Below are 13,156 nucleotides of genomic sequence, written 5' to 3'. Positions count from 1 at the left end.
CTGATGTAAAGTCTTCTGTGACTTTAATGAGTCTAGGAGACGTTCTGAAAGAGTCATGTCATTGCAAGCACGTCTGTTTCTTCTTAGGCTTTTCAGCACGTTAAAGGTGCTGTCCTCTGCCTCCCGACCCTCATGGTTTCAGACGAGAACTCTAATCTGTTCCCCTCTGTGTAATGTGTTGTTTTTCTGTGGCTCCTTTCAAGATTTCTTTTTTTAAATCTTTGGTTAGCACTTTGATTATGACGTGTCTGGACATGATTTTGTGTTAGTTTATCCTGTTTGGGGTTCTCTCATCTTTTTGAATCTGCACATTGATACCTTTCACCAAATTTGGAAAGTTTTTGGCTGTTATTTCTTCAAATATCTTTTCTATACCAATCTGTCTCTCCTTTTTGTAGTAACACAAGTATTAGGCATGTTGATATTATCTCATAGGTCCCTGAAAAACTGTTTAAGTCTTTTCAGTCTGTTTGTCTTTTATACTTTCTGTTTCTCTGCTAAGAGCTGTAATCCTCCCATTTATTGCAAGAGTATTTTTATTTACCTTATGGGACCTAATTATGATAGCTGCTTTAAAGTGTTTGTTAACTAGTTCCAATATCTGAGTCATCAATAAAATTGGTATCTATTCATTATATTTTCTTTTGAATTGGTTACATTTTTCTGGTTCTTTGTGTATTGAATAGTTTTGTATTAATTACATCCTAGAATTTTGAATACTATGTCGTGAAATTCTAGGTCATATTGAAACCCTCTGCAGAATGATTTGTTTGTTTTAGCAAGCAGTTAGCCAGGTTGGGTTCAGACTGCATGCAGATACCGTCTTACTTGCTGGAGGCCTGATTCCAGGGTGGGTTCACTTTTCACAGCCTTTGCTGTGCTCCTTTGGGTATGTCTGCACGTGCCCAGCCCAAGAGTGAGCCCAGACTTGTGCTGGTTCATACCCAGAACTAGGGATTTCTTTTCTCTCATAGGCCAACCACACCCCCCACCCCCATTGCACAGAGTCCCTTTTCCTGGCCTTTGCTGCCACCTTATAGCACCACACAACTGGGGCTGCCTTTGAGGCAAAGTGGAAGAAAAAGAAGAAAGATGACAAGTAAGGGGGGTGCCCTGTACTCGTCAGACCACAGGGGCCCCTTTTCCTGTTTCCTCTTGCCTGAAAAATGGAGTATCTCTTGGAATTTTAGCTGCTTGGGGCCTCCCACGGTGCCGCTGTGCTGCCCTCAGAGCACGGCTGGGAGAGAGAAACAGAGAAAAAGGAAGAATTCAGTGCTTTGGGTGTTGCAGGGTCCCTTTTCCTGACCTTATGGCCAAAAAGACAGGGTTCCTTTCCAAGTTTTTGCTGCCCTTTATTTCTGCGACAGGACTGCTGTGAGTCCCCACCGGGAGATAAAGGAGGAGAACACCTTGGAGAGTTGCCACCCGTAAGGGTCACTTCTTTGACCCCTCCGGGGCCACCTGCTGTTGTTTACTTTGCAGAAGCCTCAGGTCGTTGCTTCTTCTAGTTGTTCAGGGTTTTCCGTTGTCATCAGTGGGAGAGCTTGGCTGGAGTGGGCGTCCCCAATCTTGTCTGGCGCTGGAAGTCTTTTTCCAGATTTTTAAAACACACTTTTTGATTAACCATACTTTTTTCTTTTAATTTCTTTATTATGAAATATTACAAATATACAGATAAGACTAGAGAATAACTCAAGGGACACTGATATAACTACCACTATAAACTTTAGCAGATACAACATAGTATTAAGTAGTATGTTGTTGCTTTAGGGTTTTTTTTTTTTGGTAGAGAAACAAAAACAATTTCGGATTCATTTGTAGTCCCTGTGTATCTTTCCTAATTCCATTTCCTCCCTCCGTGAAGAAACAGGAGTTCACTACTGTTACGCATTTGGTACTTTTCATATTGTCCTGCATGCCCTAAATTGCTTTTGAGGTTTTTTTTAATGTGATGTTTGCTGCTCAGTCTTTAAGTGTTGCCCATTTAATGTTATGTTAATAGCTTGTACTTTCACTTTTTTCATATTAGCATTCATTGTACAGTACACAAATTAACTACTACACTTTTTAACATACTTTTACTTGGGTTGAACTGGTTTATTTTTATTCCAGCTGAATTTTGAGAAAATAATATTAATGACATTAATGGTGTAGAAAAGATTGCAAGAGGCTATAAATAATTGAATCAATAGTTTCAAGGGTTTTAGAGTGTCTGTAAGCAAATCTGTCCTTTCACTTCTAGCTGTTAAATTTGGTCCCACAGGCTCAATACAGTATACGAAGATAGCTTTTTTGACTATGTACTTGAAATGATAACTGAATTTCTGTGACAAATATCATAACCTACCACAGAAGACAGAAGCAAAACTTAGATCCTCTCTGGGAAAAAGATAAGAAAAAAGGGAAACAACAGAGTAGAAAAGACAAAACCCACAGCAGTTACGACAAATTTTCCTGAAAAAAGGCAGAAACTTTAGATTGGATTGACAGTAATGCCAGTTATATATAGCATTAGAGCCACACTGGAGACAAAATGATACAGCTTAAAAACAAGTGAAGACGTATGAGATAAACAAAAAGAAAGCAAGGGTTGATTGCTATGTTAATATCAGAGTGGATGTCAGAGTAAAATTTAAAAACTGAAGTTACGTGGACAGACATACTAAGATATATAAAACTTAGAAATACACTTGGTGTAGTATTTTTTGAAAGCAGTTCAAGAAAATGAATTACATTTTTAAAATACCTGCTTCTAACAATAAGAAGATCGTGGTTTCCAGGGGTTTGGGGAGAGGGAGGGAGGGAGGAATGAATAGATGGAGCACAAGAGATTTTTAGGGCCATGAAATTATTCTGTATAATACTATTATAGTGGCTACATGTCATTATGTATTTGTCAAAGACCATAAAATGTACAACATCAAAAGTGAACCCTAATGTAAACTATGGACTTTGGTTGATAATAATGTGTCCGTGTTGGTTCATTGATTGTACCAAATATGCCACAGTGATGAGGGATGTTGAGGGTAGGGGAGTATATATGTGTGGATGGGGAGGGCTGTGTGGGAACTGTATTTTCTGCTCAATTCTGCTGTAAACCTGAAACTACTCTAAAAAAAAAATAGTCTATTAAAAGAAAAAAAAATACCTGCTTCTAGGAATCAGTTTGAAGTGTGTATTGAGATTCAAGAATAAAGATGTGCAACTCAGTACTATTAAAAACAAAATACCCAGCAGTCGAGGAAAGGTGAAATAAATTTGAAATATATGTTCAGCAAAAGATGTAGCCTTTGAAATTTGTATTTAAGAAAAACATATTGACAAAGGAAAATGTTTATGATAAGGAAAAGTACATGAGACAGTATTTAGTATATAAATTCAACTATAAGAAAGTGCATGTGCAGGAAAAAAAACTAGATGAAGATATGCCAGAATATTAACAATGGTTTATAAGTTGACAATATTGGGTGATTTTGGTTTTTCCTTTATATTTTTCTGCTTTTTCCAGATTATCTACAGTAGACTTGTATTAATTTTTCTAATGATATAAAGTTATAAATGAAATAGAGTATATGAACAGCCTTACGGTAGTGTTCCTGTGCTTATTCATCTTTTAGATTACTACTTAAATGGAATGGCTTCATAAATTATTTCAGTTTGAAAGATCAAACTTACCACATATGCTGATTCTGAAGATTAGTGTAAGCTGCAAATTATTTATACTTTTCCAAGTGCTTTAGAAATTAATTTTAGAATAATTCAAGGAAGAATGTAGATATGCTTTTTATGTTACATCAGATTTTTCTTTTTAATAGGGCTTTGCAATTGGCCGACGTAATTGTGTTATTTGGGGCCAGATTAAATTGGATTTTGCATTTTGGACTGCCTCCAAGATACCAGCCAGATGTGAAGTTTATCCAGGTACTCAGAGAGGAGAGGTTTCAGTCAGAGCTGTCTGGAGTTTATTGTTCTTTTCTCAGCCATTATCAGCTCCACTCTCTTCTTGGCTTTTGTGAACAACCATTTTTCTTTTTATAAAATTAGAATTTTATAAATTGTCTAACGTAATTATAGGTACCAAAGTAAGCTGCCTTTTCAAGACTGTGAAACATAACATACCACTTTACTTCTACGCAGAATACCTTTCAAAATTAAGTCTTAAACAGTTTGAAAAGCATAATTTGCCTCTTCTTCATAGTTCAGGTGTATCTAAGGTAGACAAAAGAGGTTCAAGTAGGATGGTAGGTTAGAACAAAACATTCAGCATTGTTGGGGATCCCCAAATCTTTGAACACCCTTTGATTGGAAATCTCTATAAACAAGCTGGTTTTATCTGTGTCATTAAACAGAGTGTTTGAAACAAGCTCCTGTGTCTTTGCGGCCTTCCGCATAAGCCGGCTTCCTTAGTCGCGTGGGGAGTGCTGCCTGCCCCGCGCCGTGCAAACCTGTCGGCCCTGCAGATTGTGCAAAGGGGTTTGATGGCCCCGCTCCAGTTACCGTCTTCTCCGTTTACCTTTTACTTCTTCAGGGGTCAACTTCCAATAGTCCCTTTCCCCTTGGGGCTACTGGAAACTAAAACCACAAACAGGCGAGACCTGGGTTGCTGTGGAAGATGCTGCCACCTCTCGATTGCCCTCTTGGTTACAGAATAAAGGGCACCCCCTTTGGGGCCTGAATTACTCCTTCTGGCAAAAGCTGTTTTCCCTTGCCCATGACCATGCAGAAATGCAGCTTCTGAGTAAACGGGCAGCAGGCACGCGGCGCCCTGGGAGTGGTCCCCACCACGTGGTTCCTGGGCCGGCAGCGTCAGCAGCACCCAGGCCACCTGCTAAAGATGCTCCTTCGGGGGCCTTCCCCAGACCTGCTGAAGTCAAACTCCGAGGTGGACTCTTGCAGTGGCTTAACAAGCCCACCGGGTGATTCTAATAAATGCTCAAATTTGAGAACTCCTTCTCTGACTAGGAATTCCTGTGTAATTAAGAACCTTACTATTGATTAGACTCAGAACCAGAGTTGATCATGTCAGATGCGTTTCTGTGGGTATGACGGAGCAATACCAAAGTTCTACGGAGTATTTTTAAATGAGGGAAGATAATGAGGCTTCTGTACTAGCCATGATACTCATGTAGTTCCATGGATTTTTACTTTTATTAAGGAACTTCTTAAATATCAGATCTTTATCATATGTTACACATACACAGTCCCTTTATTCAGTCTTAAGTCTTAAAGATTTTTTAAGAATACACATGGCTCATTCTTTAGCCTCGTCTCTTTTTCAGGTTGACATCTGTGCAGAGGAGCTGGGAAATAATGTAAGGCCTGCTGTGACCTTGCTAGGAGACATAAATGCTGTCACTGAACAGGTAGACGCTTTCGCCTGGGTTTTAGTTTCTGTGATTGGCCTTCAGGGAAGTCAGTTCTTGAAAATGTTTCCTTCTTGATTCACTTGATGACAGGTCTATTAATAACTATTTTAAACAAAATTTATGATGGAAAGCTATTCTTAAACATAACTAGGGAACTTGGTAAATCCAACTGCTTGTATATACATTTGTATGTGAGTAAGTTAAGCGTTTTTGGAAGGTAATTGAGAATGTAAAGGCATTCAGTCAGTAAACTGATTCAGCTATCTGAAGGATTGTGATACAGCTCCCAGAAGAACTGTGCTTACAGCCAAAAAATGGCTTTATGTACCAGAAAAAAATTTAACTTAGTATTTCTTTAGGCAAAAAAGGAGATTTTTGCTCTTCAAACTGTAATCAGTGACTTACCCTGATTGTTATTATTCGTATATAACTTACGCATTTCACTGTGACAGGAGGTAAAATATAGGCACATTTGTCAATCTGGTTTTGGAGACAAGTTGGTATTATTATCATGATGATACATGTCACATATTAAAACACTCCGGAGCGTTTGGCCTGTATCATGGGAATCCCTAGGTACTGGGGGCTATGAGCCCTCCGGCAAGTGTTCTGTTCTGTGGTGGAGTATTTTCCTTCTAGTGTCAAAGACAGAGGAGGGCTTAAGAGCCCCCTGCCTGTGGGGTGTGGAGGGGGTAATGCTTCTGCTTTGTCTTATGGGAATCCCAGCATCTGGCAGAAGTCTACACTGAACCAGGCAAAAACTTCACACGTTATCTGTTTGTCTTCTCTCGGTTGTTTGCTGCCTAGAGGAAAGCAGGGAGTATGAGCCATGTGAAGGGCAGGATGGGAGAGCTGTCCTGTTTTCTATAAGAAGAGATTTTTATGCTAATGTGATGTAAGTTTATTCTCAAAAAAGAAAAAAAATTTGTGATTTTTTTAGCTTTTAGAACAATTTGATAAAACACCATGGCAATATCCTCCAGAGAGCAAGTGGTGGAAAATTCTGAGAGAAAAGATAAAGAGCAATGAAGCTGTATCTAAGGTAAGACGGACCCACTGAAACCCAAGGACACTTCAAGTTCAGAATTCAGTTAGTTCTGTCACAGCGTGGCATATACATTCCTGAAGTCACTTACATACATACACACACCCATTCGTACATGTATTACAGCAGACATGGCACGTGACGTTTCTCGTGGCAGTGGGCATTGGAAGGCTGCAGCCCTAAGTCCCTGGGAAGTGTGGAGGGAGGGGATCTGACACTGACAGCTGTCAGAGTCCACGTGGACGGTTGTGGCTCCCTGTCCTCAGTTTGACCTTGGCACCAAATCACAATTAACCTTAGATCCTGAGGCACGTTTTTCTACCTTTAAGTTGTAAGTCCTTCAGGGCCTGCATTTATAATAGACAGGTGTTTCATCAAAATTGAAAATCTGATCTAATATATAGTTGCCTTTTTAAAAAATTTCTGCCTTATTGAGGTAAAACTGACATGTAAAACTGTAAGATACTTAAAGGTGCATCATGGTGCCCTGACGTACATGTCCACTAGGAAAGAATTCCCCGTCTAGTTAATTCACACACTCATCACCTCGCATCTCTCTCTTTTTTCTTTTTTTTGGGTGAGAACATTTATAGCCTCCTTTTTCAATTAACTTTTGTATCGCTGCTGGAAACTTGCAATTTCCTCAACTGCACTTGTGGCTTTGCTCAATAGCTGAAGGCTTTGGAAATTGTAGTAATGGGTGAAACCACCAAACCATCCACTCTTAGCCCTGAAATGAGCCACTCTGCAGGATTTGCTTAAAGTCTTTGTATGTACAAATAATGTTTTTGCTCTGATTGTGAGGAAAGATGTTTCTGATTTTTTCCTCCATTTTGCGTGTTCCTGTGCATCTTGGTTCAGCTGAGTGTGGTTTTCTCATCGATGGAGTCGTGCATAAGCAAATAGGAAATTCCCGCTATGCTCATATTGTTCCCTAATACATCACTTGTCTTGGAATAAATTCACATTTTCAAAACAAGTAGCCTTGGTTTATACATGATTCTTTCATTGAAATTTTAATCAGTGACTGTTTCTCCTATCAAGAGCCAGTCTTAGTTCTATTTCCTGAGTGGTATCGTGATTAATTCCTTCTTTTTTCCGTAGGAATCACCTTAGTGTAGGATGGAAGGCTCTTGCCTCTCTTCTCTGGTGCAGGAGTATAGGAGGGCCCCTCATCCATCGTGGGTATAACCTCCAGTGGACCAGACTAGCACAGGTGGAGAGGCAGTGCTGGGACCAGATGGGGCTTTGCTGCGAGAGCCCACGTGGCCTTCTCTCAGCGCAGAAAGATGTCAGCCAGACACGGGCATTTACCTTGCTGTTTTCCCTCCATTCAGAGACCCTCCAGGGTGGAGGGTAAAGCATATTCCCTTTATTCTCCGGTGCGTGTGGGGAAGACCCAGATTTTCAGATTTTCTAAAACCCAACTTCATTTTTTTAAGCATAGGGCCATATTTTAGATGAAAATATTCTAGAATAGAAATTTCACTTTTTCTGAGGCAGCGTTTTCCTGAGAGTGCTCAGATAAGAAGGACTGTTTAGTCTTGTTTAACCCAGTACTTCCAGACGTCTTGGTCTTTAAGATGCTAGTGTGCACTGTGGATCTCCAGGAAGAGGGGCATTTCCTGGCTTATTTGACTGTGTCCCACACTGGGACTGTGGGCCCTGTTCTTCTTAGCGTGCCCCCTGGGACTGTGCACGGATCAGCCAGCTTCTCAGGGGCCCTCTGGAGGCCACTTGGGAATCTCTTAACTTGTGTTTGTTGCCGGTGTCCTAGTAAGTTTCAAAATATTTAGTGACATTGTTTATTTTTGTTATGTCAATCTGATTTGATTGTATTTCCCTCTAATGCTTTAGGAATTAGCTTCCCAAAACTCCCTGCCTATGAATTATTACACAGTATTCTACCGTGTTCAAGATCAGCTACCCAGAGACTGTTTTGTGGTGAGTGAAGGAGCAAACACTATGGATATTGGACGCACTGTGCTTCAGAACTACCTTCCTCGGCACAGGTACAGCTTCCAAAAAAGGAATTCTGATGATTAGAATGTGTTAAATTTGAAACTACAAAAAGCAGATTAATAAAACATTTGAGAATTATCCATGTCCAGTGTGTAAGGACGTATTTCTTAAAGTATTCTTAGGTGAGGTTTTGTAGAATTTTTATCCTTGGTATGTCCTCGAGATCATGCGATAACTTGTATACCAGGTGTTCTGAGGATGCGTTCACAGTCTTGCAAGCAGTCAGTGATTTTTCCTGCTCATTCTGCTTATCCTTGACAAATTAGTTCCTTACAGTCTAAAAACTTTACACTAAAGACAGTGTTTTTATTATTTATTTTTCCACAAGCCATGTGACTGAATAGATTTGTGCCAACCCCACCATCTGTGACATGCCCCAGAGGGTTTCATTTTCTCTTTGTTTCCCAACAGGCTTGATGCTGGTACTTTTGGAACAATGGGAGTTGGTTTGGGGTTTGCCATTGCAGCTGCCATAGTGGCAAAAGATAGAAGCCCAGGGCAGCGGGTCATCTGTGTGGAAGGGGACAGTGCATTTGGGTTTTCCGGCATGGAAGTGGAAACCATCTGCAGGTAAAACAGCATCCTGAATCAGAGCATCTCTTTCTCCAGAATATGAAAAATCATACACAAGTCCCATTAGCCTAGCAAACACCAAGCATTCACCCTGTGCCAGGTGCCCTGTGCTCCACACTGCGCTGTGTCCCGAGGACGCTAGTATAAATAACCCGATGGTCTCTTTTATCCAGGACAGTGTGTTCATACCTCTTTACTGCATGTCAGAAACTCGCCACACTGGCGGGGGTAGTTTTGAGGTCACTGAAGAAAACATTCTGGTCTGAAAAAAGCTTGTTTTCTGCAGGGAGATAGCAGAGCTTGGTGGCTAAGAGCATGGCCTCTGGGGCGGGTGGCCTGGATTTAAACACTGGCTTGACCAGTCTCCTCTAAAGTGGGGATGGGTACCTTACTAGTTCCTACCTTAGAGGACAGTTGTGAGGAACAATTGAGATAATCTAGGTGCTTGAGAGGGTACTAAGTATGGAAAGTATCATTCTTACTGACACCGGGATCTATGAAAACCAAGGTTCAGGAAAGCTCGGTGATTTGCCCGAGGTCCATAACTGCACAGTGGCAGAACCAGGTCTGCCAGCCCCAAATCTGGCATTCTTTCTACGACCCCATGATATTTCTGTTAATAATTTCATAGTCTTTATTAGGACAACAAATGCTTAATTTTCAGTCTTCCCCCTAATATTACAAAAATGCTGATAGAAAGCTGTCCATTTTCCAAGTTAAAATTTCAGTCCCATGAAAAGGAATTGCCTTAGAATGAAGAATGATTTCCTCTATATTTTGCTCTCAATTTTAGGTACAACTTGCCAATCATACTTTTGGTGGTGAATAATAACGGAATTTACCAAGGTTTGGATACAGATACTTGGAAGGAAATGTTAAAATCTAGAGATGCTACTACAGCGTAAGTAACTCAGAACAATGTATATTTACTTTTTTGCATCTATTTTAATCTCTCTTTATAAAGTTCGCTGTATTGGAATGTGCTTACCGGGTGTAAGTGTTGCTTGCCTGCACGGTCAGCCCCTCTGAAGGGCAGGAACCCGCTCTTCATGGTTGGTTTTTGCACATCCAGTGTTGATTGGGCACTTCGATAAAGAGTTTATGATCAGGAAGCCACTGAAGACTTGGGTGAATGAGTTTGATCTCTAAGCCTTGTTAATGAAAGGGCTTATAGCAAAATGCTTCCAGTCCTGCTGTTCCTACTGCACCATGTAGGAATATGGATGCTTAAATATTACTTACGATACAGAAATGTTTCCTTTTACCACTTGGCTCAGTCTTGATTATCTGTTGACAGAGGCAAACTGAGACAGTAGTGTGGCCGGCTATGGGGTATGAGGGTTGTGAATCTGAGTCCGCTGCAAGGGAGCGGGCGTGCTTACTGAGGCCTCGCTGACTTCATTTGTTGTTTTGCTTACTGTTTTGTAGTCAACATCCCTTTTTTTTCCTCTCTTTTGAGGGGTTTCATAATAGTTGACAGTGTAGCCTGCACTGTCCAATTTAGTAATCACTAGGCACATGTGTCTATTTAAGTTAGATTAAAAATTCACTTCCTCTTTTTAACTAGTCACATTTCAGGTGCTCACCACAACAGGTCACCAGTGGCCGCTGTACTGGGCAGCACAGGTAAAAAATTTCCATCATCACAGAAAGTTCTATTGGATGTTGCCATATAGACAAGACAAAATGTATGGGACGTTTAATGTACTGGCATCTCGGTTTGCAGAAAAGTATCTTTCTGTTCAGTCAAAATTTTTCCATGAATTATTTTGGAGAATGACTTTTTTCTTAACTTGTGACCTCCTTTTACAGAGCCCCTCCGATGTGTCTTTTGCCACACTCACATTATGAGCAGGTCATGACTGCATTTGGAGGCAAAGGGTATTTTGTACAAACACCAGAAGAACTGCAGAAATCCCTGAGGCAGAGCCTGGAAGACACAACTAAACCCTCTCTCATCAACATCATGATTGAGCCACAGGCCATGCGGAAGGCCCAGGTAAAGGCAATTGCTAAGCAGAAATGCATCTCCCCTCCCACCCCCAAAAGTATCTACCTCATAGAACACCCTGTAATTTACAGAGTTCTTTCTAAACCATTTCTGAACTTAGCACTTTGATTTGTTTGTTCAATGAATATTTATTGAGATGTGTGTTAGGTGTGCTGTGTCAGGTGCTAAGAATAGCATGGTGAGCAAAGCCAGACTCAGCCCTCACCTCATGGAGTTTACTGTCCAACAGGAGAGAAGTACAGACGAGTCACCTCTCAACTGAATGTGTCACAACAGAATGAGGCAGTTTCTCTGAAGGAAAGAAACCCAGCTCTGAATGAATGAAAAACAAAACAATCAGATTTATACTGAGGTCACAGGGAAGGCTTCTCAGAGGAAATGATGCCTAAATGAAGGATAGGTAGGGGCAAACTCAGCAAAGAGGCAAGAGATGTGCAAAGACCCTGTGGCAGGAGGGAGCACGCAAGTCTGAGGAGTTGCAAGAAGGCCGGCGTGACTGGAGGGCAGAGGGTAGAGGAGGCACAGTGGAGGTGAGACTAATAGAGTGATTTGTGCGGTTACATTCACAGTTAGTTACTTTGGCCTCTAAAAGCAAACCACAGTGTGGATGACAGCGGTAAGATAAATGACAGTGTGTAGTATGTTCCTCTCCAAGCCCAGATTAAGATGCTGTTCACACTTAACTTTGTGCTCGGATCCTGGTCCCGCTACTTGCTTTCTCTTATATTCCTGTCCTCCACGCTCACACCTTGCATTTCATGTGCTGTTTTCAGCACAATAATTTTTGTCTTGGTTCTTTATACACGTATCTGCTGTTAAGATTTTTTCTTTTTTTGAACAAGGCAGTGGACACATGGGCAAATAGACTCCTGGACAATGAATAAAATGTAAATTAGCTAATTTGGAAACTATAAAATGTATAGAATTCTACTGAAATTCTGTTCTATAAAGACAGATACTAAGGATTTTGGTGAAAGGAACCAAGGGGAACTATAGGACAGCTGGAAAACAATAAAAGGGCAATAAGGACATATGTATCAATAATTACTTTAAATACTAATGCATTGAATTCTCAAACCAAAATAAATAGAGTGGCTCAGTGGATACCAAAACCAGACACATCTGTGTGCTGCCTCTGAGAGACTGACTTCAGCTGTAAGGACACACAGACTGAAAGTGAAGGGATAGAAAGGGATGACCCATGCATATGGAAACCAAAAGCAAGCTGGAGTAGCAATACTTGTATCAGATAAAATAGACTTTAAAACAAAAACTGTAATAAGAAGCAAAGAAGGGCATTACATAATGACAAAGGGGCCAACCCAACAATAGGACATGACATTTGTAAATATTTATGTAGACAACATAGGTGCACTTATATATATAAAGCAGATATTACCAGACCTAAAGGGAGAAACAGACAGCAATAATATTAGTGACAGTAGGGGACTTTAACACCCCCTTTATATCAATGGATAGACCATCCAGACAGAAAACCAGGTAGGAAACAGCAGCCTTAAGTGACAAAACGCTAGCACACTGAACCCAGCAGCACATGAAAAGCATCACACACTGTGGCCAAGTGGGAATTATGCCAGGGGTGCAGGGTGTCCCAGCATCTACAGAGCAGTCAGTGTGTGCACTGCATGAATGAAGTGAAGGGTAGAAGTCATGTGATCATCTCCATAGATGCAGGAAAAAAGCATTTGACAAAATGCAGCATCTATTTATGGTGAAAACTCTCTTCAAAGTGGATGTACGGGGAACATACCACAACATGGTCAAGGTCATATATGACAAGCCCACAGCTAAGATCATATTCAACAGTGAAAAGCTGAAAGCTTCCTCTGAGATCAGGACCAAGAGAAGGATGCTCTCTCTCACCGCTTTTATTCACCATGGCATTGGTGGTCCTAGCCAGAGCACTTAGCCAAGAAAAAGAAATGAAAGGCATCCAGATTGGAAACAAAGAAGTAAAAGTCATTATTTGCAGATGATGTGATACTATATAGAGAAAACCCTAAAAACTCCACCAAAAATTGTTAGAATAAATAAATCCAACAAAGTTGAAGGATACAAAATTAATACACAGAATTCTGTTACATTTGTAAACAGTAACCACAAATTATCAGAAATTAA

General features: G+C 40.6%; 1 protein-coding gene across 3 annotated transcripts in view; it reads left to right on the top strand.

Moving 5' to 3' along the window:
- The window catches only part of HACL1 (2-hydroxyacyl-CoA lyase 1), a 31,225-nt gene that overhangs the window by 13,538 nt on the left and 4,531 nt on the right, over positions 1 to 13,156 (top strand). For 2 of the 3 annotated variants that reach the window (XM_031677412.2, XM_015240131.3), the window contains 7 exons: positions 3,816 to 3,921; positions 5,280 to 5,363; positions 6,307 to 6,408; positions 8,269 to 8,423; positions 8,845 to 9,003; positions 9,800 to 9,907; positions 10,819 to 11,005. In XM_031677412.2, coding sequence (XP_031533272.2) covers positions 3,816 to 3,921; positions 5,280 to 5,363; positions 6,307 to 6,408; positions 8,269 to 8,423; positions 8,845 to 9,003; positions 9,800 to 9,907; positions 10,819 to 11,005 — 901 coding nt within the window. The remainder of the gene's footprint in view (positions 1 to 3,815; positions 3,922 to 5,279; positions 5,364 to 6,306; positions 6,409 to 8,268; positions 8,424 to 8,844; positions 9,004 to 9,799; positions 9,908 to 10,818; positions 11,006 to 13,156) is intronic. The other variant, XM_072944713.1, reaches the window with a different exon arrangement.

The sequence above is a fragment of the Vicugna pacos genome, chromosome 1 (genome assembly GCF_048564905.1).
Source record: "Vicugna pacos chromosome 1, VicPac4, whole genome shotgun sequence".
Lineage (NCBI taxonomy): Eukaryota > Metazoa > Chordata > Mammalia > Artiodactyla > Camelidae > Vicugna > Vicugna pacos.
This window is presented reverse-complemented; position numbering and strand designations above follow the sequence as displayed.